This window comes from Euprymna scolopes, chromosome 37 (genome assembly GCF_053919585.1).
Source record: "Euprymna scolopes isolate OS-2025 chromosome 37, ASM5391958v1, whole genome shotgun sequence".
NCBI lineage: Eukaryota > Metazoa > Mollusca > Cephalopoda > Sepiida > Sepiolidae > Euprymna > Euprymna scolopes.
This window is the reverse complement of record NC_136518.1, coordinates 1,398,236-1,425,927: the sequence shown is the minus strand read 5'-3', so window position 1 is coordinate 1,425,927 and position 27,692 is coordinate 1,398,236. Positions and strand designations below refer to the sequence as shown.

Sequence of the window (27,692 nt, the reverse complement as noted above, 5' to 3'; positions counted from 1 at the left end):
CTCTCTCTCTCTCTCTCTCTTTTGTCTGTCTCTCTCTCTCTCTCTCTCTTTTGTCTGTCTCTCTCTCTCTCTCTCTTTTGTCTGTCTCTCTCTCTCTCTTTTGTCTGTCTCTCTCTCTCTCTTTTGTCTCTCTCTCTCTCTTTTGTCTCTCTCTCTCTCTTTTGTCTCTCTCTCTCTCTTTTGTCTCTCTCTCTCTTTTGTCTCTCTCTCTCTCTCTCTCTTTTGTCTCTCTCTCTCTCTCTCTTTTGTCTCTCTCTCTTTTGTCTCTTTCTCTCTTGTCTCTTGTCTCTTTCTCTCTTGTCTCTTGTCTCTTTCTCTCTTGTCTCTTGTCTCTTTCTCTCTTGTCTCTTTCTCTTTCCTCTTTTGTCTCTTTCTCTCTCTCTCGTCTGTCTCGTCTTGTCTCTCTCTCGTCTGTCTCGTCTTGTCTCTCTCTCGTCTGTCTCGTCTTGTCTCTCTCTCGTCTGTCTCGTCTTGTCTCTCTCTCTGTCTCGTCTCATCTCTCTTTTGTGTCCTCGCACTATCTCTATCTCTCCTTAATTATTTACATCATTCCCTTCAACCATCTAAGACATCCATTCACAGTTAAAGCATAATTGGCAATAGGCAAAAAAAAAAAAAAAAAAAAAAAAAAAAATTCTATTTTCACTGTTTTTATCGTGCATTGCATTTTTGTTCAATTTTTCTTTCTTAACAAATCATTTTCATTTCTCTCTCTCTCTCTCTCTCCTCCAGCAGATATTCTCACTCCATCCGTGGTCATGTCACCAAGTCCAGTAATGACAATGACGGAGCGACTATTAGAAATGAACAAGCCTCAGTATTCTCCAATCCTTATCGAATCCAGTGGTGTTGGAGGACCTGTCATGATGGAGCAAACAAAAGTGACGTCTCTACACACGACAGATCCAATCAAGATTTCGACTGACCCACCCGCTCCGAAGCAATCCGTAATGGAAGCGATACTAAAACAGCCTGATGAAAATCCATCCAAGCATGCTCTGGACACTTCGGAAACTGTGCGAATGATCCTGGAAAAGCATGCTCCCATGCCAGGCAAGATGGAGCCGAAGCACTCAAGCGATCTACACAAGCCGAAACACGAGTCAGTGAAACATGTGAAAGAAAACCTCCAACTGATGGATCCGAACAGACATTGTAGCGACTTGCTCAAACATCAGCTCGATTCCAGCAAGTCATACAAAGACAATCTCAACAAACACGCGGCAGTTATTCACCAATCTGTACCAATATCGAACATCAGGAGCGTCTCGTCAGCTTCCTCTGAGAATCTGCTTGCGCCTCGTCCTTGTCCGCAACCAATTCATGGTAGCGTGATTCACTTGACGCAACCGGTGCCCCATCAGTCTCCTCACCATGAACATTCTTTGGCTCACAAATCAATGGTGGGTATCCAACGCGCGCATGGGTACTATGATCAAGCGCAAGAAAGGTCGCGCTCCTCATCGCCCCATGTGATTACTCCACCCTCATCCATGTCGACGCCAGTCTCACACATATACTCTGGGCCCTCACATCAGGCCATGTCCGGTTGCATTAATCTGAAAACCGAGCACAGCGGCCGTGACTATGGAGTCGTGACAACGACTGTAGCACATACGCTTGACAAATCGATGATAAATAGTCCACGGCCTCTAACGACTACTTCACCCTCTTATATGGGACAAGATGTTAAAAGATCTCAGATGCACGGAGGCGTACAGATGGGCGTTGTTCAAATCCAACCTGTGTCTTCTAAGGAAGCCAGCCCGAAAGGCCAGGTAAGACTTGTAAGTTGCTCAGCGTTTTTTAATTTTTTTATGACAATTGAGAATTTGTATTGTTTGGATTATCCAGACTCATCAGCGAGGGCAATATGAAGAATACAATCGTAAATTATTTAGGACTGCTGTCATGGCTGACAAAACGAGACCACAGTGATTGTGTAGACTAAATAAAGGATTCTGTTAGGAAATCTGTGGAAATTCTCAAGTCGACAAAAAAAGATTCCTCAATTCGACAAGATACGTCTGTAGAGGTTACATCAGCCAAAATGTTGTGTAAATGACCCTCAAGATGAGAACAGTAATTCGAATAACCCAAATAATGCATATTAGTTCTTAGTTTTAAATTTTATCCATTTTCTTTTTGTGTTTTACATAAATAAGACGTACTTTGCTTGAAGCATTGTGTGTATTGTATAAGAAGTTTAATTTTTTAAAGGGATACAATTTAGCCAGAAACAATTTGACACAAAAGAATAATAAATAGATGACATGGCAATTTTGAATTGAATTTGATTAAATATTTACCAATGTAGTCTATTAAATCATATGGTGTCATATTTTTGAAAAAGAGCTTATCCGTTGAAATATTAAAACCTAATAAAATATGGCACCATGCTATCATGATTTGAGATACATGTTAAGTATTTAATTAAAAATTGAGTTCTTCAAGATTGTAATTTCCTCTAATTACCGTTTTTCAACCAAATTGGCATTGCCTTAAAAAAAATATGCAACTGTAAATATAAATATTTTCCAAATGGAACAGTTTTACATCACTTCTGTTTTCCTCTGAAGATTGAAATCAAGATTATAATGCCACTAAACCTTGTGTCTAGAATCCTGATTCAAATTTTGTTCACAATCCATTACATGATTTTCATTCTTGAAAATGTCTCAAATTTAATGCTTAAGCTCAAGTTGTCTTTAGAAGAAATTTAAATTCAGGGAATCTTGCTTTATTTCTGTTGAATGATTAGATATTGAATGAAAATCTGAAATATTTTTATTTTCTGATCAGGAGGTTGTGCCGCTATCATGCACTACTAACATCTTTTAAAAATATGACAAACGTAAAATTGTGGAATATTTGATGTCTGATATCAAAAATTTCACATCGGAAGTATCTGGATTTTCACATTGTATTTGTGTTTGATGTTTACAATAAAGAATAGTGATCAGCATTTGTTATGATGGCCGATAAACTATCTACATCTATAAAGAACATGATCCAAACGCTATGCCGTCAATTTTTTAACCCCTTTCAGTTAAGTCAGTTTCTATCTTTGCCGTTTCCTACAACTTTGTAGTGAATACAGTGTAAAATTATCTCCTCCTCAAAAAAGACTACTTTAAAAGAAAAGTTTTTTATGTTAAGTTCTTTAATTTTAAAAGAAATCCTCTATACTTGAATATACTTGTAAAACCTACTGCTGTAGTAGCGTGTACTTTGCTTATTTCTTATCAACCAATCACACTCCAAATACGGCGTTAATTTTTATGTAGATGGAATATTTCTTGGGTGAGTTTTACTAAATTGAATATTTGCTAAACTCAACTTGATTGTAAAAGCCAATTTTGATTCACTGCAAAAATTTTTTTATTTTTTACTCTTTTGTAGACGATTGAAAAAGTGCCGAATCCTTTACGAGGTAATGTGACCGCCCAATCCATGGAAGGTGGTTCTGCTATGAGTATGGTCCATGAGAGAATGCCAGAAACAGCAGAAAGATTGCGGCAAAAAGTTGACATTGGTCGACAACAATCTTCTGTCTCTGAACAGCAGCACAAAGGTAAGGTTTTCTTTTTTGCTTTTTTAAATTTTTTTAATACATTTTTTTTTTTTTAATACATTTTTTTTTAATTCGTTATTTTAAATCTTGAACATTTTTAATCAGTTTTTTAAATCCGATTTTTTTTTTTAATTTGTTTTTTCTTTTTTTTATCTGATCCCCCCCCCCCGTTTTTTTTTTAATCCATTCCCCCCCCTCCCCCCCCCGTTTTTTTTTTTTTTTTTTTTTTTATCCGCTTTTTAATCTTTTTATTGTCCGTTTATTTTTAATCCATTTTTTTTTAATCTGTTTAGTTTTTAATCCGTGTTTTTAATCAGTTTTTTATCCGTTTTCTTTTTTTTTTTCTTATCTGTTTGGGTTTTTTTACTTTTTTTCTTTTTTAATTCCTTTTTCATTATTATCAGTTATTAAGATGAAGCGTCTTCTTTGCTCATAAAAATGGATTTCTATGCGTAATTATTGATGTAAGCTGTATACGTGTATATTAACTTATTAAATTAAATCGATCTGAATAATTTTTTGGTTTTAGAAATAAGTTTGTTTTTTTGTTTTTTATTATTTTTGAAGGTCACCATGGTAAATCTGCCGCAGCGCTGTCACTGACAATGTCTCAATCTGCCGGCCAGCAGAGAGTGTGGAAGCAATCACCTCCACCCCAGCAGTTAATCCGTCATATTGCTATATCGCCTAGTCCATCTCCAACTTTGCATGCAACCAATCTGTCAGTGAGCCACCAGCAAATGTCTCACCAAGGCGGCACTCAACAACAACAGCAGTCAGCATCAGTCGGCTCGCAGCCTCATTCTGGACAGTCCCTTACTGCTCATCAATTGTTGTCGGGAGGCCCAAATCAGGCTCATAGCCAACAGCAACACCTTGCTCGCTCCAGCCCGAACGTGCAACCGGGCGTCCATCCCGGTTCATCATCAGCAACCCCTACGTCAGTTTCCGTTGCAGTTACCTCTGCACATGCTGTATCTCAAATACAGCATCAGTTGCAGGCTGTAAATGCTGTGCACCAACGGGAAAGAGAGCGCGAGACTGCTCCAAACCAATCTCCTGCTCACCAACCTTCGGGACATCAAGTAAGTATCAACATTTTATTTTTCCCATATTTTTACTCCTTTTTTTTTTTTTTTCATTTTTTATTTTTTTTTTTTTTAAATATTTTATTGTTTAAATACTTTTATAAGATACTTGTTTTTATTTTTATTTTTTTAAAGTAACTACCAACATTTATTTCTCTTGTATTTTTACTCCTTTTTGTTATATTTTATTTATTATTTTTTTTGATATTTAGTTTTTTAAATATTTATTTTATTAAATATTTTTAATATTTCATTTATTTTTTTTAATATTTCATTTATTTTTTTAAATTTTATTTTATTTATTTTATCTTTTATTCAATAGTTATTTCATTTTTATCTTTTTTATTCATTTTTATGTATTTTTTATTTTATTTTTTTTTTTTTATATATTTCGATGTATATCAGCAGTTTGATGGCATCTTTTAAATTCGTGGGTGCTTCATGGTTTCACCTGAATTAAATCTGGATGTCATAATATAAAAAATAGCAACGAATGTATGAATGTACTTGCTCGTAAGGCAAAAAAAAATACTGTTTTACAAAAATTCCAAAATTTCATCCAGTAATTTTGTATTTGAAAAACACGTTCAACTTCTAAGCGTATGTGGAATATTGCTACCATTATCATAATATTCAAGGGAGATAATTTTTCATGTTTAACCAATAAAAGAAATGGATTCATCTCTAAAATGTTTAAGTTCTTAGTGGCCTGCCATAGCCACAAAGAAGACAACCAAGCAAAAAAAAACCCTAAGCAAAATTTATCCCAAAGCAGCAAAACTAAAGCGGATTGCCAGGACACTATATATACAAATGTAAGCAAATTTGGGCATATTTTATTGATTTGAAAATATAGTTTCTTGGGTTTTTTTTTATCAATTGTCACAAAATTTTAACCATAAAATAGTAAAAAAGCCTGCAAAATTTCATGTACTTTCATCTCTTAGAATGAAAGCACTTCAATATTCAATTTGGCTACGAGTATATATATATATATATATATATATATATATATTTCTAAAAAAAATGTGTATGCGTATATATATATATATATATATATATACTACCTTTTTTTAGCAATTTTATGTTTGAAATCTCAGCGACTAATGATCAGAATTTAACAGATGAACGCTCATTGGAAAGTTAATTAGCTGAATTGTGTAGTGGGCTATGTGACATTTGCCCTCAAGGTCACACATTAAGGAGATGATCCATCATCCAGAGGCTATTTTTGACACTTTTTTTACAGTCATAAAATGTTTCGGTAAAGGTGCAGCATCTTTCCATCCTCAAAAAATCCTTTAAAATTATCCGAAGGTGCTGAAAACAAAAATAATGTTCAAAATTCCAGGAAACCAGTAGTTTCTAAGATATGAAGAAATTATTGTTTCAAAAAGTGGGGGATGACTTTTCAATATTAATTTAACATAAAATGAATACCCACTTTGTGGCCACCTTTTTTTTTTTTTTTTTTTTTTTGGAGGGGTGTCATTTTTTCTAGGCGTGGTGTTTATTATGGTCTGATAGACCAACACAAAATTTAAAATTCTTGTTTTCTATAGGTATGCTAAAAACAAATATCGCATTTAAATTTTGCGCAAAAAAGTATTTTTCCGAGTATTAAATAAAAATATGCACGCGCTTACGCATACAATAGGCACCACTTATAACATAAGATATTACATTGCTTAATACTCGAGATAATACTTATTTGCGGAAAATTTAAATGCAATATTCGTTTTCAGCACACCCGAAACCTATAGAACCAAGTTTTTAAGGTAGGTTTTGTGTTGGTCTACCAGCCCACAATTACCAAATAAACACCACCCCTAAAAAAAAAAAAAAGACGCATCCCTCCAAAAAATATGGTAGCTATGAAGTGGATGTCGGTTTTATGTTAATAATAGAAAAGTGATCTCCCACTTTTTATAACTATAATTTCTTCATATCTTGGAATGTACTCGTTTCCTGGAATTTTAAACGTTATTTTTGTTTTCAGCACCCTCAAAAACCTGTATTAGTGGTCATTTTGAAGGATTTTTTGAGGGTGGAAAGATACTGCACCTTTACCAATGTTTCAATCATAGTCATTTGTTTTCCTAGTTTTGCATATGAATTACAAAATATCTGATATTTCCCCAAAAACCTCTGGCTTTCATGGAGGGGAGACTAATATATATGTCCTCCTCCAATCTTAGGAAGGTCCTTGTTGGCAACATAAAAATTATACAACATGAAAATCATATTAAAAATTATTGAAGCGTCATATATTAGAACCCTTCAACCCACAATAAATGATATTGCATTTGAGAAAAGCAGTAACGTTCTAAAATGTCTTGCGTAGTTCGTATTGTACGGACTTTGTTAACAGTGTCCACGAACTTGCTGATTTTAATACTCAAATTTTTAATCAACCTATATTTTATATTGACCTATAATCTTTAATCAACCTATATTTTTAATCGAATTTTCATCAACTCGACAAAGTTTAACTAATGTTTGCTTGAATGTGTGTGTGTACGTATATATATATATATTCCTGGAAGTTTTTTAACCTTTAAAACTATATAAAAAAAAACTTTAATTTTAATATTTCTTTACATATAAAAGCTATATTATTTGCTGTTTTATCAATGGGAACTATTACAAATTTGAAGTGTTTTAAGTTCCTTAAGTATTTTTGAATTTTAAGACGATTAGTTTTTTTAGGGTGTTTAAATTTTATTATATGTTCAACCTTTTTATTTACAAATTCAAGTATTTTATTCTTCCATGCATCAAACGTAGATTTTGCTATTTACCATAGACATAATAAAATTCTCTAGTGCTTTGGTTACTTCTTTAACGCATTTAGTATAATTAAGGCATTTAGGTCCTCTATAATTTGAACCTTTACTAAGGAGTTTTCTTAATTTAGATTTTTTTTTTACTATCTTTAGTTTACCTGTAATTACGTATTTTATCTCATTGTTACAGAAAGGAGAGGAATTACTTTATACTCTTATCATTTATATTAATATGTTCTACCGTTTTCTTTGTTTTTTTTTAATATATATAATGTTGAAACTCCACGGATTAAGGAACACCCAGCTTTGGAGTATTCTGCCAAATAATAAAAACTTTTTGAAAACTTATACTTTACAACTCTGTTCTTATTATTATTTATCCTAAGCTCTACTACCCTCAGTGAATATATTGAGTTATTTCATTATATATATATATATACTAGCATTTCAGCCCGGCATTGCCCAGGTGTTTGGAGGTGTATGTTGAGCAAAAAAAAAAAAAAAAAAAAAAAGCGGTCAAATTTTTAAACTTTGACCCCTATTATGACCCCTTAAAATTTATTTTTTTGGGCTCAAATCAAGTTATTAAGTTAGATCCATGTCCAAGGAACCTATATCTAAAATTTCAAGTGTTTAGACCTAAAATTGGTAGAGGAGTTTGGTAGAGCTTTCAAAGGTCAAATCGTTAAACTTTGACCTCTTAACAGCCAAATTTCTGGCCGAAAACCGATTACGAAGATTTTCCCAAATCTCGGTACCCTGTATATCAAATTTCGAGTCTGTAGACTGAAAATTGACAGAGTTATTGCGTAGGGAAATGTACACACACAGACACTTTCACTTATGTATATTCCAGGTTATATTTTCAGAGGTGAAGCAACTAATGAAACATTAACAAGATTAAGTGAAGAATGCTCAATACTGAAGCAGGGCAAGATATACTTTTTGTTTTTACATAAGCATTTATATGTTGCTACACGTTCATGAGCATGTTTTTGTCAGCCAATTAGTGGTAATTAGAGACTTCTTCTTTATACAAAATTACTGAACTTTTGTATAAAAAATATCACCTGAAAAAGTCTCTAGTTATCTGTAACTGACTGGCTGAAACATGCTCATGAATGTGTAGTGACATATTAATGCTTATGTAAAGTAAATAAAAAGTTTGTATTCTTTTCAAGAATAGTATTTAAGCTGACAAATCAAACGTTGCTTCTGATTAGACAAATTTCATTTGTTATTGTTGTACCATCTTATTTTTATTTTATTTTATTTTTTTTTTTGTTCTATATTTGTTCACCTCAAGCAAGACATATTGCCAATGAAGTATAAATACCTCGATTTATTGGAGGGGAAGGGGTAGACAACAAAATGTTTGTTCACACTGCATTTAAATTTCTGCATTTTGGCATGGTTAACGAAACTAGGCAGGAAGAGAATTCCAAAGGCTAGCAGTCTGAAGAAAGAAGCTATCAGAGTAGAAAATCTTTCAGCATTTACAGTGAAGGGGTGGAAGTTTGCTGCTAGTTGGATTTGGAATGGTACAAGTGCATCAAATTCCATATAAATTTGTATTCTTTTTCACTGTAATAGCATTTGCTTTTGACTAGCCAATTTCTATTTGTTATTGTTATACCATGTTATTCACAATATAACAACTTATTTATTTTTAAAAAAATGCTTTGTTCCACCCAGATGACTTTTTCTGTTTTTTTTTTTTTTTTCACTAATGGTTGTTGTTGTTTTGTGGATAAAAGATAACCAGTTTTGGTAATCAACTCCTGTAATGTCCTTCTCTCTCTCTTTTCTCAGGCGCACAACACTCCAGTATCAGCCCATCAAGGCCAACCGGTAGATATACGCCAAGTTGGTTCGAGTGTTGTACATCGACTGCCTTACCATATTGTGGACGGGCGACTAGTAAGCAGCTCTGGAGAGAACAAGACCAGCCAACCTTCGATGGAAGCGCGTTTGGCCCAGTTGTCTCAGCCCGCACATCCTGCACACTATACACCGGACCGGCGTGGGGAAAAGATGGCCACCACCCCGAGTGCTTTCTCTCCGCCTGATGCCAGATCGGTGCATGAAGTGCAGCAACAACAACAGCAGCAACAGCAGCAGCAGCAGCAACAACAACAGCAGCAGCAGCAGACTTTCTATCCAGCGGAAAACATCCACGTTTCTCGAGGCATCCCGTTCCCACAGGGTCACATTCCTCTTCCTATGCCTCGACTACCTGTCGAACACGTCGCTGCCGTTTATGCCAGCCCACAGCACAGTTTTCTGACTGTCCCCGAAGGCACCATCGTCCAGACGCAATCACATCACCCACACTACCAGCACGGTGCATACCTAGGTCAGCAGCATGGTATCGCTCTGGAGCGAGTTCCAATAGAATCTCGGCCACCCTCCAGACCACCGTCGCGGCCTGATAAGCGACCACCTTCCAACCCTAACCAAGCGGCAGGTGGACCGGCTGCGGTGGTGAAAGTTCATGCTCAGCAACCCCCGCCTGGTTCTCCTGGACTCGTCCACTCCGCTGATGGAGTTAAGCTGATACATGGGAGCTTAGCTGTTGTAACGCAAAACAAGCTTAGCTACGACACCATCGCCATGTTGCAGGTAAGTAACGTCTGATTCACAAATTACAATTGACCTCTGGACCTTTCAAAATGTCCTGCTAGATTTGAACGGGTGCCATTGTTTTCTCTTTATCAATTAAAACTTAAAAATCCGAGTTGTATTTATTTGCGTTTTTTGTTTCATGACAATCAATATAAATGTCTTAATAAATGATTGGTTATTGTAATATGATACAGGTTATAGTCAGCTAACATACTTCCTAACTTCCAGTGTGGCTGCTACCGGAAGTGGCGATAATGCAAATCAGTTGCTTCACTTTTTTTTGTTCTTCAGTATTTCTGTTGTGAATTGATTGATTGAAATAAAATATAAGAAAACATTATTGAAAAATATACAATAAAAAATTAACAAAATTATACAAATAAAATAACAAAATTTAAAAAATAAGTTTTGATTTTATTTGAAATTTTTCAAGAAATGTTGATGAAATTAAGATGTTTTTTCTTTGAATTTTAAAAACGTTTTTTATTTGAATTGAAATATTAAATATGTTTATAAAAGTATAAAAATATATCTAAATTTCAAACATCAATGTTTGTTCACACTACATTTAAATTTCTGCATTTTGACACGATTAACGAAACTAGGCAGGAAGGGAATTCCAAAGGCTAACAATCTGGAGAAAGAAGCTTTCAGAGTACAAAATCTTTCAGCATTTACAGTGTGTCGTACATTTGCTACCCTATCTTCTAGAAACAAACTTCCTTTGTGGAATGAAATTTAAAAAAAAAAGAATATATATAAACAGAGAAACCCAGTAGAGAGTAAGATTGGGGGGGGGGGATTACATATGTTAGGTGAGAACGGCCTGGATTTAAGATAGAATTTGTTGCGGGACAGGATATAATAATACCCTAACTCGCTACAAGAAAATAATGAAACAAATGGAATTGAAGGAAACAAAGACTCAATTGATGGATAAGATAAACGTGTCGTTTATTTACTGTTGAAAAAATGAAGGTTTTAGATATAACATGTGTTCATGTCTGCGCGGGTGTAACCATCGTCGTTGCAGGACTGGTGTTGTAGAAAGAAAAGGAAATGTGTGTTCATCTCACTATCGTTTGTTCACGCGTGTGAAGAGAAAGGAGTAACGTAGTGAAAATGAGAATGATAGTCCAGCGTGTAGACAAAGAAGAGGACAGAGGGTTGACATCAGTTAGCAGTCAGCTACGTGAAGGTGTTCTCAGGGACAAGTTGTATATGTAGAGAGAGAAAGAGTGTAAAGGTGTACATACAGTCTGTTAGCGTTTTGTCCCACATAGTAAGTGGACTGAGGTACATGTGTGCGCGCGCCTGCCGAAACTGCGGCGGCTAGTGTGCCGACCAACCACCTAGGATGCTAGTCTCGAAAAGGAAGAAGCCGCTAATGTCTCTTTCTTTTATACTCGTTTCCGGTGGTCTTTTACGCATGTGTGGATTTCCTTTGGAAGCGGAAGTGACGTTGTCCATGTGTGCGTTTATGTGAGTACATGTGTGTACGTTAGCGTGTGTGTATATACGCGAACGTAAATATATGGACGTGTGTGGACGTGGGCGCGTATGTTTGTGTGTGCGTATGTATATGACAAGTAATATAGCTTGAAATGTGAATGTGTGTTTGTGTGAGACTAGGAAAGGCTCACACAATACTCCCCTTCCTAGGAAAAAAAATATATGCAGTGTATATATACTTATATATATATATATATATATTTTTTTTTTGTAAGTAATGTTTTCGGCAGTTGATTTTTCATCCTGTTTTTTTTTTTTTTTTTTTTTTTTTGCTGTTGGTGTGGTTGTTTAAAAAAAAAAAAAAAGTCAAAAACGGAGTGTGTTCATAAAATAAAAGTATTTACTTACGCGTGGAAAATGCGTTTACTCTTTTTTTTTTTAGGCTGACATTTGTTTGTTTGGTTTTTGTTGTGTGCTGACATGTGCAACGAGTTGCTTGGACAGAGAAGTGAATTGTTCGTTTGGAAAGAAAATTTTTTTGTTTCATGGTGACGTCGTGTGTGTGCCCAGTTGACGGTATCTTCGCAAGTGAGTCTGCGGTAATATGTGCATCATTTGGACTGGTGCTAGTTGCGCATTCGTTCTTGTTGAACGAGGTTTGGTTGCCGGCTGTCAACGAAACTTCCAAGTTGTGAGTTTATCAGCGTGCGTGATGCATCTCAACTCGTATTGTTGATTCAACTTCTTCCTATGTGTTGATAGGGATGTTTTTTTTTTGTTTTTTTTTACATAGGCGTCCCCACTTATCAAGGCCGATAGGCCACTCAAGGATAAGGGTTAAAGAGTGTACAATAGTCAAAAGGACAATATAGTAATCGATAGTAATGGAAGTTCGGTAAATTTGTTAACTTAAGTGGAACGGCTCATCAGAAACTTGTTCACGGTGGACTTGAAGACAACCATATTATAGACAGCTGGAAAGTAGGAAAATGGAAGACAATTCCACAGGCGTGCAGTTCTAAGAAAGAAGCTTTGATCATGGAATCTATGTTTAGGTTTAGGCACAGATAAAGAGTGTGGAAAATTTGTAAGTTCTTAAACTTAATTCACAAAAATTAGAAACTATCAGTAAAACAAATGTTAAACCACGTGCTCTAATTGGAAAAGAATGAGTTAACATAAGGCAAGTAACTCCTTGAAAAATGAAGATTTGAGTTACTTCCCTTTAGTGTGAATGCCTGGACAAGATTTGAGTTACTTCCCTTTAGTGTGAATGCCTGGACAAGATTACATAAAATGATGCCTACGTCGACTAATGAATTCTTTTTTTTTTTTTTTCTTTCAGATGATTCACGAAATGTGGTTCACGCATAAGGTAAAAATCCTTTTTATTTCTTTCCATTGTGAAATTTTTTTTGCAAAATCTTTAACTTTGCAAATAAAATAGATTTAAAACTAGCAGATGGACTAGGTGTTGCCCAGGTATAAAATATACTTATTGTAATTGATTATGTCTGTATTTATTTGAAATTGTAACAAATTTAAAAAAAAAAAAAAATTTTAATTTTTTTTTTTTTATAAAAATAAATCTCAGCTAAATATTCTTTAAGTAAAACAAAAATGGTTTTTTTATTTAAAATTGTTGCAACTTTTTTTTAATAAACATTCTGTCTTAATGTGGAAAAAAATGTCACTAAATATCCTTCAAATCAATAAAACGAATGTCATTTTTTTAAGCGTATTCGTTTAAAAATGGACTTTTTTGTCAATGAGACAGCATAATTTTTGCGCTCATTATGATGAAAGTTTTCAATTCTGCAATAATCTGAGAATTGTTTTGCTAAACATTCTTTGAGATAATGCGACAAAATCCATTGAATGTGAACCCCATTCAAGATCACACCTGCTGATGAGATGATCACCAAAGTGTCTCCTATCATTGAACAAAAATAAAGCAAAAATTGTTGGGCATTTATGACTTAAACTTAATAAGCAAATCAGATATTGACTGAAGTTTATTTCCATAAACTTTATTGGTATCCATTACACGAAATGTACCCCTTCCCTTTCTCTCTAGAGATTACAGTTGTTGCATAACTGTCATAATGAGCAACTCTGTAACATTGCATAGAGTTTTTCCATCGCTATCCTAAACAATTGGTTGGCATTGTGTAATGTATATGAACATCTGTTTCTCTTGTTGACATATAGTTGTTAACACTTTTGATAGCGCCGTCCTTTGCTTCTTTCTCCTTGTAGCTGTAAAAATAGAAGCAATTAAAAAAGAACAATAAATAACTCCATTATTTGCTTCTGGGGTTTTGTTGATTTTACTAATGTAACATTGAACGGCAATAAAAACAAAGACTGTTGGGCATTCCTGACCAAAATTTGATGGACAGGTCAGGCAAAGACTGAATGCTATTTCGAACAAATATGATTTGATTGGTGAATTTTATTAACAACTAGCAGTTCAGCCTGGCTTTGCTCAGGCCCTATGTACTGTCCATAACTTTGTGCATATATATATATATATATTAAAAAATTTGACTTGTGTCCAGGTAACCTACATCTAAAATTTCAAGTGTTTAGACACAAAATTGGCAGAGGAGTTTGGTAGAGTCTGTAATGGTCAACTCTTTCAACTTTGACCTCTTGGCAGCCAAATTTTCGCCCAAAAACTGATTAAAAAGCTTGCTACATGTCTGAATACCCTTTATGTAGAGTTTCAAATGTTTAGACCCAAAATTGGCTCAATAGTTTGTTAGAGACCGCAAAGGCCAAATCTTTTGAATTTTAACCCCAATTTTTGGCCAAAAGCCGATTAAAATCTTGTCCTATGTCTAAATACACTTCATGTAAAATTTCAAATGTCTAGACCAAAAATTGGCTGAGTAATTTGATACAGACCGCAGAGGCCAAATTTTAAAAAACTTTGTCCCTAATTTTGACTCCCTTAACATTTAATGTTTTGGGCTCAAATCAATTAGAAAGTTTGATCCATGTCCAAGTAACCTACATTTAAAATTTCAAGTGTTTAGACCCAAAATTGGCGAAGGAGTTTGGTAGTTTTTAAAGGTCAAATCATTGAACTTTGACCCTTTACAGCCAAATTTCTGACCGACAACCAATTAAAAAGATTTTCCCAAATCTCAATACCTCTTATGTCTCGAGTCTGTAGACTGAAATTTGACAGAATAGTTTTGTAGGGAAATGTACACGCGCAGACACACATAACAGACAATTTCACTTTTAAAGATATATAGATTTCATGGAGAGCATTTGTGGTCCCCCAGGCGGGGGGGGGGGGTCCTATACTACAAATTTAATATTGTGTAAAAAAAAAAAAAAAAAAAAAATTTAATGATGCAATATTCAAACTTTATTGTTTTCTTTAATTTGTTTTTTTTCCCCCCCCTTTCAGAAATACCAGATTGTATGGCAAGGCTTCTTGGCTCTGAAGAATGACAACGTCATCGTGCAAATGCATTTAATGTCTGGCAATCGTCAGTTAATTGCTCCATCCATGCCACAAATGTCAACTGATGGGATCATGCAACCGCTACGGATCAGCCAACGGATGAGGCTTGAACCAATCCAGGTAGAAGGTGTAGCGAAACGCATGCAGGTGAGTTTCTACCTTGTTACGATTTTCACTGAAGCGGATCCCATTTACCCATAAGCTCCTAGCACTGACTTTCACTCCAAAATAAGATTTGCATCCAATCTGCTGCTGCTAAAGTTATCAGAAAAATGGTTGAATCATTCTATTCTGTAAAATACCTTAAATGAAATACAAAATAAAAAATATTTTACCAGTATAAAAAAAAAAATGATTGAATATCCTGTTTGAAAATATGATGGTAGGACGTAGGTAAAGTTTTAATTTGTATATCAAATAAATAAAAATGTTTATAATTTGCATATCAAATAAATAAAAATGTTTATAATTTGTATATCAAATAAAAATGTTTATAATTTGTATATCAAATAAATAAAAATGTTTATAATTTGCATATCAAATAAATAAAAATGTTTATAATTTGCATATCAAATAAAAAAAAATGTTTTTAATTTGCATATCAAATAAATAAAAATGTTTATAATTTGCATATCAAATAAATAAAAATGTTTATAATTTGCATATCAAATAAATAAAAATGTTTATAATTTGCATATCAAATAAAAAAAAATGTTTTTAATTTGCATATCAAATAAAAAAAAATGTTTATAATTTGCATATCAAATAAATAAAAATGTTTATAATTTGCATATCAAATAAAAAAAAATGTTTATAATTTGCATATCAAATAAAAAAAAATGTTTATAATTTGCATATCAAATAAATAAAAATGTTTATAATTTGCATATCAAATAAAAAAAAATGTTTATAATTTGCATATCAAATAAATAAAAATGTTTATAATTTGTATATCAAATAAAAATGTTTATAATTTGTATATCAAATAAAAAAAATGTTTATAATTTGCATATCAAATAAATAAAAATGTTTATAATTTGTATATCAAATAAATAAAAATGTTTATAATTTGTATATCAAATAAAAAAAATGTTTATAATTTGCATATCAAATAAATAAAAATGTTTATAATTTGTATATCAAATAAAAAAAATGTTTATAATTTGCATATCAAATAAATAAAAATGTTTATAATTTGTATATCAAATAAAAATGTTTATAATTTGTATATCAAATAAAAAAAATGTTTATAATTTGCATATCAAATAAATAAAAATGTTTATAATTTGCATATCAAATAAATAAAAATGTTTTTAATTTGTATATCAAATAAAAATGTTTATAATTTGCATATCAAATAAATAAAAATGTTTTTAATTTGTATATCAAATATTTAAAATGGGAAAAAATTCTTTAAAAGCATCTTTTAAGAATTTAAATTCAAAATAGGCAAAAAAAAAAAAGCCACGTATAAAATGCAAATTTGTTTTCTTAAAAACAAAAAAAACTTTCAAAATATTCTGAAAGTTTCACGGCTTTCCACTGATATTTTATCGATTATTATTTTTCATTCCATTAATCAGTGTGAACAATGAAATATCATAATATTAAATCTAATTATCAAAAAAATTTAACAAAATTTAAATTAGAGAAAAAAAGTATATCAGTAAAGAATAAAATAAAAAGATTTTTCTGAACGGAAATTTTCGCCACAAAATTTAAATATTTTTCAGATTTACATTTTACGCAAATTAAACAGTAATGATGTTCTTGCTGAAGAAATTTTTGAACGGCTAAAAATATAATCAGACATTTTTTTTTTAATTTTTTTTTTTTTAAATCTTTTATTAAATTTAAAAAAAAAATTTTCTTTTTATTTAATTTTTTATTTTTTATTTACTTTTTTTCATTCATCTTCAAATTTGGCTGCCATGACATTGTGGTCATCTTTTTTTTTTTTTTTTTTTTTTTTTTTTTACACAGGCATCACCACATTATCAAGGCCAAGAGGCCAATCGAGGATAAGGGTTAAAAGAGTGTACAGTAGAAATTGGACAATATAGTAATCATTAGTAATGAAAATTTGGTAAATTTGTTAACTTATATGGAACGTCTCATCAAGAACTTATTTACATTAGAGTTGAAGACAACCATATTGTAGTCAGCCGGAAAGCAGGAAAACGGAAGACAATTCCACAGGTGTGCAGTTCTAAAAAAGAAGCTTTGCTCATGGAATCTACGTTTAGGTTTAGGCACAGATAAAGAGTGGGGGAAATTATTGATAGTGTTTTCAGCTAGACGAGTGTTTCTTGTGAAAGTTTGGCGAGGGGGGACTATAGACTGGAGCTCAGTCGAACACTTTCCATGAAAATAACGATACATCAGAGACAAACATCTCTTCCGTGAGATAGAGGTTGCAGGGAAGAGAAAAGGACATCTCCTATGAGGCTACGAAGTCTATTTTGAACTCTATCAAGGCAGGACAAGTCCTTTCTAACAGCTCCTGCCCAGATGTGGCAACAGTATTCCATCCTTGGACGTACCTGGCTCTTATATAGATAGAGAATTGCATCAGCAGTGAGATATCTACTAAATCGATAGAAAGATCCCACCATTTTTCCAGCGGCCTTGGTAACAGATTTGATGTACGTGTTCCATTTAAGATCAGGAGTAATTGTCAAGCCCAGAAGCTTGTCAAAACTTGAGGCCTCCTGAAGATGAGAGCCATTCATTAATTTTTCTTCAATTGAAGCAATTTTATAGCAGCGGGATTTCTATTTGGGGAAAGGCTGATAACAAGAGGATGAAGGGAAAGGGATCTAACGCATAAAATATATTTGGCCATTTGCTTTCTTTTTGTTATGTAATAGTTTTTTTCCTCCTGGGGAAGGAAGAGTCTATATCATATCACGCTTGTGTACGAGAGAAGAGGTGAACAGGATGGATGTTTTTTAATTTCATTTATTTTCCTGATCGAATTTTTGACTTAGAGATTAAATTACACACTTGAAGGATTGGGAGGGGGAACAATATCCGTGCCATTTTGTTTCTATATTTTGATTTTTAATTTTTTTAATTTTTGATTCTTTGTCTCTCTTTTTAGTTAACTGAAGAATATTGTATGCTGCTTGCTTTACCGAATGGCCGCGACCATTTGGATACATTACATCAAACGCGAGCTTTAACGAACGGATTTATTAGTTATCTTACCCATAAACAAGCAGCGGGAATTGTCAATGTAGCAAACCCAGAATCTCAGCAGGTGAGTAAGTCACTTTTTTTCTTTTTTTTATTATCTCCCCTATCTCTCTCTCTCTCTCTCCCCTCACTCTCTTTCTTTTCCATGCTCTCTCTCTCTCTCTCTCCCCTCACTCTCTTTCTTTTCCACGCTCTCTCTCTCTTTTCCACGCTCTCTCTCTCTTTTCCACGCTCTCTCTCTCTTTTTTCCACGCTCTCTCTCTCTTTTTTCCACTCTCTCTCTCTCTTTTCCACTCTCTCTCTCTCTCTTTTCCACTCTCTCTCTCTTTTCCACTCTCTCTCTCTCTCTCTTTTCCACTCTCTCTCTCTCTCTCTTTTCCACTCTCTCTCTCTTTTCCACTCTCTCTCTCTCTCTCTTTTCCTCTCTCTCTCTCTCTCTCTCTTTTCCACTCTCTCTCTCTCTCTCTTTTCCACTCTCTCTCTTTTCCACTCTCTCTCTCTCTCTCTCTTTCCACTCTCTCTCTCTCTCTCTCTTTTCCACTCTCTCTCTCTCTCTCTCTTTTCCACTCTCTCTCTCTCTCTTTTCCACTCTCTCTCTCTCTCTCTTTTCCACTCTCTCTCTCTCTCTCTCTTTTCCACTCTCTCTCTCTCTCTCTCTTTTCCACTCTCTCTCTCTCTCTCTTTTCCTCTCTCTCTCTCTCTCTCTTTTCCTCTCTCTCTCTCTCTCTCTCTTTTCCTCTCTCTCTCTCTCTCTCTCTTTTCCTCTCTCTCTCTCTCTCTCTCTCTTTTCCACTCTCTCTCTCTCTCTCTTTTCCACTCTCTCTCTCTCTCTTTTCCACTCTCTCTCTCTCTCTTTTCCACTCTCTCTCTCTCTCTTTTCCACTCTCTCTCTTTTCCACTCTCTCTCTCTCTCTCTCTTTTCCACTCTCTCTCTCTCTCTCTCTCTCTTTTCCACTCTTTCTCTCTCTCTCTCTTTTCCACTCTCTCTCTCTCTCTTTTCCACTCTCTCTCTCTCTCTCTCTCTTTTCCACTCTCTCTCTCTCTCTCTCTTTTCCACTCTCTCTCTCTCTCTCTTTTCCACTCTCTCTCTCTCTCTCTTTTCCACTCTCTCTCTCTCTCTCTTTTCCACTCTCTCTCTCTTTTCCACTCTCTCTCTCTCTTTTCCACTCTCTCTCTCTCTTTTCCACTCTCTCTCTCTCTTTTTCACTCTCTCTCTCTCTTTTTCACTCTCTCTCTCTCTTTTCCACTCCCTCTCTCTTTTCCACTCTCGCTCTCTCTCTTTTCCACTCTCTCTCTCTCTCTCTTTTCCACTCTCTCTCTCTCTCTTTTCCACTCTCTCTCTCTCTCTTCCACTCTCTCTCTCTCTCTCTTCCACTCTCTCTCTCTCTTCCACTCTCTCTCTCTCTTTTCCACTCTCTCTCTCTCTCTCTCTTCCACTCTCTCTCTCTCTCTCTCTCTTCCACTCTCTCTCTTTTCCACTCTCTCTCTCTCTCTTTTCCACTCTCTCTCTCTCTCTCTTTTCCACTCTCTCTCTCTCTCTTTTCCACTCTCTCTCTCTCTCTTTTCCACTCTCTCTCTCTCTCTTTTCCACTCTCTCTCTCTCTCTTTTCCACTCTCTCTCTCTCTCTTTTCCACTCTCTCTCTCTCTTTTCCACTCTCTCTCTCTCTCTTTTCCACTCTCTCTCTCTCTTTTCCACTCTCTCTCTCTCTCTTTTCCACTCTCTCTCTCTCTCTTTTCCACTCTCTCTCTCTTTTCCACTCTCTCTCTCTCTCTCTTTTCCACTCTCTCTCTCTCTCTCTTTTCCACTCTCTCTCTCTCTCTTTTCCACTCTCTCTCTCTCTCTTTTCCACTCTCTCTCTCTCTCTTTTCCACTCTCTCTCTCTCTTTTCCACTCTCTCTCTTTTCTACCGTCTCTCTCTCTCTCTTTTCTACTCTCTCTCTGTCTCTCTCTCTTTTCTACTCTGTCTCTCTTTCTCTCATATATTTCAAGTCATATATACACACACACACATTTTTTTTTTTTTATAAGTTTTTATTTCGGTTTTGATTCAAGCTAATGCACCCAAGTCATATGGATATATTATTTTTATTTTTTAAATCGCAACTTTATAACATATAAAAATCGATAGAATATTAACTCTATAATAATAATATATACAGAACCTGCAAGAATTAAAATATCATATTTAAGTGTACATTATGACTGAGTTTTGCCTGGCGTTCGTGCTAGCTTAGATAAATACGTTTGCAGTTTTAACAAAAAAGCTACAATAATAATAAAACGTCTCCATTTGCACTGAACATCTACAGAATGCCAACATCAATATATTACATATGAATGAGTCCCCTGTGGAATTTTCACAGGTCCCACTAGTATATTATATATATATATATATATATATATATATTGATATCACTATTAAAAAAAAAAAAGTTCCTTGGTGAATGAAATATTTCTTGAAATTGAATGTACAGGGTGTTCCAAAAGTCTTGGACAAATTTCAAGACTTTATATCGACTGAACTATACATGTTAGACGAAAGTGGCATGATTTTATAGCTAAATTTATCAAGTCCAACTTTATTAATAAATTTTATATAGTTTTCTGTAGAAATACATTCTCTCATAATATATACCAATCCTTATTTAAGAAGCTCAATGTAATTACAGAGCAATATAGAGAATAAATGACAAAAAATTATGTTCCAAAATTCATGATGTTGACCATCTTATAATTTATTCCTTTAATTCAGTTGACTTTTATAATTCTTGACAGTATCTGTTTCGTAGCGCAAAAGCAATCACTTAATTATTGATTGATTTAATAATTGATTGATTTTGCGCTATGAAACAGATACTGTCAAGAATTGTAAAAGTTAACTGAACTAAAGGAATAAATTGTAAGATGGTCTATATCATGAATTTTGGAATATAGTTTTTTGTCATTTACTTTCTCTCCTCTCTCTCTCTCTCTCTCTCTCTCTCTCTATATATATATATATATATATATATATATATATATATATATATATATATATATATATATATATATATATGCATGCCTTTTATATCCTTAATAGTTTTTGAGATATTTAATGTCCAAATGTGTTTAAAACACCTTGGATTTTATTTTTTACTAGCATTTCAGCCTGGCGTTGCCCGGGTGTTTAGAGGTGTATGTTGAGCGATCAGTTTGTTTTTTTTGTTTGTTTTTTTTTAACTTTGACCCCTTAACATTTATTGTTTTGGGCTCAAATCAAGTTATTAAGTTAGATCCATGTCCAAGGAATCTATATCTAAAATTTCAAGTGTTTATACCCAAAATTGGCGGAGGAGTTTGGTAGAGTTCTCAAAGGTCAAATCGTTGAACTTTGAACCCTTAACAGCCAAATTTCTGGCCGAAAACCGATTACAAAGATTTTCCCAAATTTCGGGTCTGTAGAATGAAAATTGACAAAGTTATTGCATAGGGAAATGTACACACACAGACACATTCACTTTTATAGATATATAGATAGATATACTGCTTTTTAACTCTGTCTTATTGTTTTCTTTTTTTCTTTTTCTTTTTTTTCAGCCTGCTTATGTTGTCCATATCTTCCCACCATGCGAATTTTCCCGCTTGAAACTGAGAGAGGCCGGGTTTGAACTGATGAACCAGGTGACGGACTTTGCCCACTTGGTGATCGTGATCACCACAGTGTAGAGCTGTCGGATCGTTTATCGGATCCACATTTAGTAACGAAAAAGAAAAGAGAGTGAAAAGGGTGTGGTGGGGGGGAGGGGGAAGAGGACTTCCACCCACTCGTTGCCCTGCCGCAGATATACTTCCCCCCACCCCCCTTAAACTGCGCGCCCTGCCGCCGCTGCTTTCATCATCAACCATGGATTGTGGGGGCCCACCCTGTGCCCCACACCCAGAGGAGGACGACGAGGAGATGATGATGATGGGAAAGGAACATGACTTGACTCCCCGTAGTGGGGAGAGAGGGTGTTCGTTTTCTGTCCCCCTTCCTCCTTATGAAGCTGAGCTTGTGTGCGCATCATGTCACCGTGACTAGACAATTGCGCGCACTCTCTCTCTCTCTCCTGTGTGTTTGAACTCTTGTATTCCCCAACAATTTATGGAGAGGGAAGAGAAGACGGGAACCCACAAGAGTGAAGAAAAAAGAAAAACGGGTTCCTTCCTCCTGCGTTGTGGGGTTCACCTAGCATTGTCGACACAATGTGTTGTGTGCAAACCCGGTGGACAGGTTATTGGGTGCTATCCTCGCACACCCCCATCTCTCTCTCTCTCTTTCTCTCTCTCCTCCCCCTCTTCCCCTACATACATCATTTTATCTCACCTCTACTTTTTTCTGTGATCTTCAAACTTCTGACCCCCCCCCCCCGCCCCGCATGTCTGTCTTTCCCCCCCCCCCCTACTTTTCCTATTTGGACATGCCATATTTTTACGAAGAAAAAGAAAAAAGAAAAACAAATTGGGGGGAAGAAAATTGAGTTGGAGAAAAGTTTTAGATGAAAAAAAAAAAAAAATACGGAATGAAAAAAAAATTCAAAACAAAAAAAGACGATAAATTTTTTAAACTTCTACAGCACTCACTTGCACTATACACAGGAACACGTTTTTTTTTTTCTTTTCTTTGCTTCCGACATTTGTAAAAAGAAAAAAGTTTTATTTTTTGTTATTCAACACACAAAAAAAGAAAAAAAAAATAACCCCCACCCTCAATCTTTTTTAAAAAAATCGTCTTTTCATTCCGTTTGCTCAGTTTGGACTTCAAAAACTTCTTATACTGCTGGTATGCGATGATGATGATTCTCTGGACATCTGGGAACGGCAACGGCAAAACCCAAAACTAAACGACAAGCGGATATTAATTGATCAATGGAGAAGTGGGGAAACAATAAGATTGAAACTGGGCATTTTTAGCTTGTCACATGCGATGTTGACGGTAATTTCATTTTTCATTAGATGAACCATGCAAACAGGGAATTTTTTGCTCTTGGAAGGCAGCTAAACCATTTTACTTTATTTTTTATTTCTTTTTAATTTTTATTTTGGCCCCAGCTCCCCTCCCTTCGAATCTCTCCTTTATTTTAACCCTCCCCTTCCAATTTTTGCCTTTTTTTTTTTTTTTTTTGTTAAGTATTTACAATTTTTATCATTACTTTTAATTTATTTATTTTTGATTTTTTTTTTTTTTTTTTTTTTTTTCAAGCCTTTTGTTTTTCCTCAGAGTTTGAGAAAAAATTTTCAGTTAAAATTTTTCCGTTTTCTTTAAGTTCCATCTCGTCTATTTTTTCCTCCTTTTTTTTTTTTCTATCATTTCTCTTTTTTCTGATTAACTTATCTCTTTATTATTTTTCTTTAAAACAAAAAAAATAAAATAAACACCCCCTCTCCCCTAAAAATGTACATATGTAAGTAATTTTGATTGGAAATTTTTTTTGTTTTTGTTTTTTGTTAGATTTTTTTTTTTGTGTCCTTCTTCTGTTGTAGGTGTTCTTCTTCTACTGCGTCTGCGTCTGTGTTTGTGTGTGCAAATGTGTGCAATTCTTCAGTTGACGACTGAATGATCTCATATTTTACTGATGGTCAGTCCGTTGTTTTCTGGCTAGATTCCAAATCTGAGGACGGCCCTGAGGGGAGGAAGGGTGCTCTTCCCCCACCCCTCGGACCTCAAATTGTAGAAAAAAAAAAAAAAAAAAGAAGAAATTAAAACAAATTGTTTCTTAAAAAAATAGAAGCAAGCCATCTCCTCTCCATCTTCCCTTTCCATCTTCATCTCTCGTTAAACATTCATTGCCCACACAAACCCTGTCAATAACCTTGTACAACCCCCTGCTACGTCCCTTTTTGAAAATAACAAATTATTTTCTTTTTTTTCCTCTTTTCTCCTTTTGAAATTAGGAAATAATTGTTGCTGATTGTTTTTTTTTTTGTTTGTTTTTTTTTTTGCAAAAAGAGAAAGAGGAGAAAGAAAAGTTATTTAAAAAAAATATACAAAAAAACTACCAAAAAAAATAAATAATGAAAAATTGAAAAAAAAAATTTTTTTTATTATGTGAAAAGCTTGATGTTTTAACGAAAAAAAAAAAAGGACTTTGAGAAAAACAAAAAAAAAACTTGTTAATGTTGTTGGTCATAAATTGTTTATGACTGTAAACCAAAACGAAATGCTTTTAATTTGCGCTTCGGCACGAATGGCATCGGCAATGGCCCATCTTCATCTTTATTCACCCCACCCTCCCTTTTTTTTTTTTTTTTTTTTTTTACTTTTGGTCATTTCATGGTTATACTGGAATATTGCTGCCGGGATATTACAACAAAATTCACTTGGCGGACCAAGAGAAAAGTTGTTTGTTTTTATTTTTTTCATTAGTTTTGTATCCACTCCCATTCCTTTGAGCTTTTGGAGGTTTTTATTTTTTATTTTTTTTTTTGTGTGTGTTTTGGTTGTTTTTTGTATAGTAGTACCTCGTCTTAATTTTAAAAAGAAGAAAAGGGTGGGAAGTTTTTTTTATTTTTAATTAAGATACCCTTCCCCAGACACTTGCATCCAGTTAAAAAAAAAAATATATATATATATCTTTCTTTTTTTTTTAAGGTGGGGGTGTTGGTGAAAGATGGAAATTCTTTGTATAAAATATGTCCATTGCTAAATCCCTTAAATCTGTAAATTAACCCTGTTCAAAAAGTTTCTGTTAAAAAACAAAAAGCAAATTTATTTAGTGCGAATGATGTAAACAAAAAAAAAAAAAAATCCCAAAGTTGGAAACCCTCAAATTCAACGACTTTTCTGTCTTTGTCTACATCCTTCAAGCCAATCATTTTGGGATCTCTTAATCTTAATAATAACTACTAATAATAATTGTTGTATAAAGTTGGTGTAAATAGAACTTGATGTACATCTTGTATAAGTTCCCATTTGTATATTTGTCGAAAAAGATAAACCAGAAATAAAAATAAAATTTGAAAAAATATTAAAAATAAAAAAAAAACTCATTACTTTGCATTTTATTTTTTCATCCAATTCGATTTGTCTCATCTGTCGATCGCTCGTTTTCCTTTTGTTTCTGTTAACAGCTTATCGGAAAGGTAACACAACTTGCGCAACCTGTCATACATACCAGACTGCACGTGGATAGCGACAGCGTAGTCGCACAAAATTGTGAAAAATTAAATGTTTCTTTTTCCAATAAATGTGGAAGAGATTTTTGTAGACGTTGTTTTTCATCATTAGAATCAGATAAATTTTATTTTGTTTTTTACTAGCCTGGGTGCCCGGCATTGCCCGGGTGTTTGTAGGTGTATGTTAAGCAGAAAAAAATAGATAAAAGTGGTAGTAGGCAGGCAGGCTCGAACCCGTGATGCAAAGGCAGAAAAGAAAGTGAAAGGAAATCTGATGTTTTACCGCTACTCCATGATGCAACCGGAAGTCAAATTTATCGTAGTCAATCAAAAGCAAAAGGTGACTTGCAGAAATGGCGTTGCTTTTAAACGTCCCACGAAAGCAAATTAGACTAATACTTAGTCTTTGCTCGGTCATAAAATATGCTTAAATATGATATTTTAATACATACGAAATCTGGACAAATTATTATAAAATCATGATTTAAAAAGTTAAAAAAAAAAAAAAAAAAAATTTGTTGACATACCATCAGTTAGAATCGAAACTAAAACTGTGGCATTCAAAGTTGATGATGTTACCACTGTACCAACGTGACACACGAATATGAACTGATGAAAAATTAAAACTAACATGAATGCGCAAAATGTATAACGATTTTTTTCAATTTTGACCTTTAAAACTATTTTAAAACTATTTTAACGGGCTAAAGACCCATAAAAGAACGGTCCGTAAAAAATCCAACCATCATAGATCATTAGCGCCACTACGACTTTTAGTTTGGGAGGAGATAGTTTGAAAATATGGAGACAGACAGACAAATAGCTTTTTATATATCAGATTATTTTTGTTCATGCACACACACACACACACATATATATATATATATATATAATCTGATATATAAAAAGCTATTTGTCTGTCTGTCTCCATATTTTCAAACTATTCCATTGGCGATTTTTTTCGAAGGAACTCTGCCTTTTGGACCATTTGGGACTGCAAATTGGATTGCAAATTTTAAATTCGACCGTTTTGGATTTTACCATTCTTGGATTTTTTACCCTTCACCGGACTATCCATTCATGTGAAATCTTTTTATCATTTTTCTTTTACCTCCTATTCCCCTTACCTCACCCTTTTTTTTAACCAAGTAAGATCTGTGACTTACTTGTAGTTTCATTAAATACTTTTATATGCAAAATCCGATCCTGCATTTTGCTAATTCCTGCCCTCTGATGAGAAGGAGAGTATTTCTTCGAAACTCCGCGGATTAAGGACTATCCACTTATCTTGTGCTTCCTTTTTTAAAATTAAATATGTTTTTAACTCTTTTTCAAGATGTCTTTCAACATGTTTTATTAATCATTTGTTCATATATATATATATATATATATATATATATATATATATATAAGTGAAAGTGTCTGTGTACATTTCCATATACAGTAACTCTTTCAATTTTCAGTCTACAGTACTGAGATTTAAAGTCTTTGTAATCCGTTTCCAGCCAGAAATTTGGCTGTTAAGGAGTCAAAGTTCAACGATTTGGCCTTTGAAAACTCTACCAAACTCCTCCGCCATTTTTGGTATAAACACTTGAAATTTTAGATATAGGTTCCTTGGACATGGATCTAACTTAATAGCTTGATTTGAGCCCAAAACAGTAAATGTTAAGGGGTCATAATAGGGGTAAAAGTTTTAAAAAATTTGACTTCTGTGGTCTCTACCAAATTACTCAGACAATTTCTGGTCTAAACATTTGAAATTTTACAAAAAGGGTATTCAGAGATAGGGCAAGCTTTTTAATCTGTTTGGGTTGAAAATTTGAGCTACCAATATATAAATGTATGTATGTATGTTTGCATGTTTGCCTAAAACTTTCGAATGAGGCCACGGATTTTCACAAGATCAGTATTAGACGACAAATACTGAAAAGTTGGCTAAAAACATTAATTTCTTCACCCTTAACTGGGCACTTTTTATAGAGAGGGGGGAGGTTGCTTTTTTTCGCCGATATTTTCGAAAGTCATCCCCTCTTATCGATTGTCTAGCCTTAATTTAAACCTACATCACTTCAAGTTTGGCAGTGGTCATAACAGCAAAGATGTCACGTTTTTTTTTTTTTTCCCCCCCGTTCTTTTTCTCCTTCACGGTAGGGGTTCGAGCCTGCCTTCCTACTACCACTTTTTTGCTCAACACACACCTCCAACAAACACCCAGGCAACGCGGGGCACCCATGCTAGTATGTATATATATATATATATATATATATATATGCACATAAAGTTATGAACAGTACATAGGGCTCGAGTAAAGCTGGGCTGAACCTGTTATTAGATTTTTTTTTTGTTCAC

The 27,692-nt window shown here is 34.1% G+C and overlaps 1 protein-coding gene across 8 annotated transcripts in view; it reads left to right on the top strand.

Moving 5' to 3' along the window:
* LOC145261031 (uncharacterized) overlaps positions 1-24,164 on the top strand; it is a 233,596-nt gene extending 209,432 nt beyond the window's left edge. For 5 of the 8 annotated variants that reach the window (XM_080119176.1, XM_080119173.1, XM_080119174.1 and 2 more), the window contains 8 exons: positions 733-1,787; positions 3,403-3,574; positions 4,142-4,659; positions 9,261-10,070; positions 12,871-12,900; positions 14,950-15,153; positions 18,110-18,268; positions 21,783-24,164. In XM_080119176.1, coding sequence (XP_079975302.1) covers positions 733-1,787; positions 3,403-3,574; positions 4,142-4,659; positions 9,261-10,070; positions 12,871-12,900; positions 14,950-15,153; positions 18,110-18,268; positions 21,783-21,911 — 3,077 coding nt within the window. In that variant the 3' untranslated portion in view covers positions 21,912-24,164. The remainder of the gene's footprint in view (positions 1-732; positions 1,788-3,402; positions 3,575-4,141; positions 4,660-9,260; positions 10,071-12,870; positions 12,901-14,949; positions 15,154-18,109; positions 18,269-21,782) is intronic. The other 3 variants (XM_080119170.1, XM_080119172.1, XM_080119171.1) reach the window with 3 other exon arrangements.
* Positions 24,165-27,692: the final 3,528 nt, after the last annotated feature.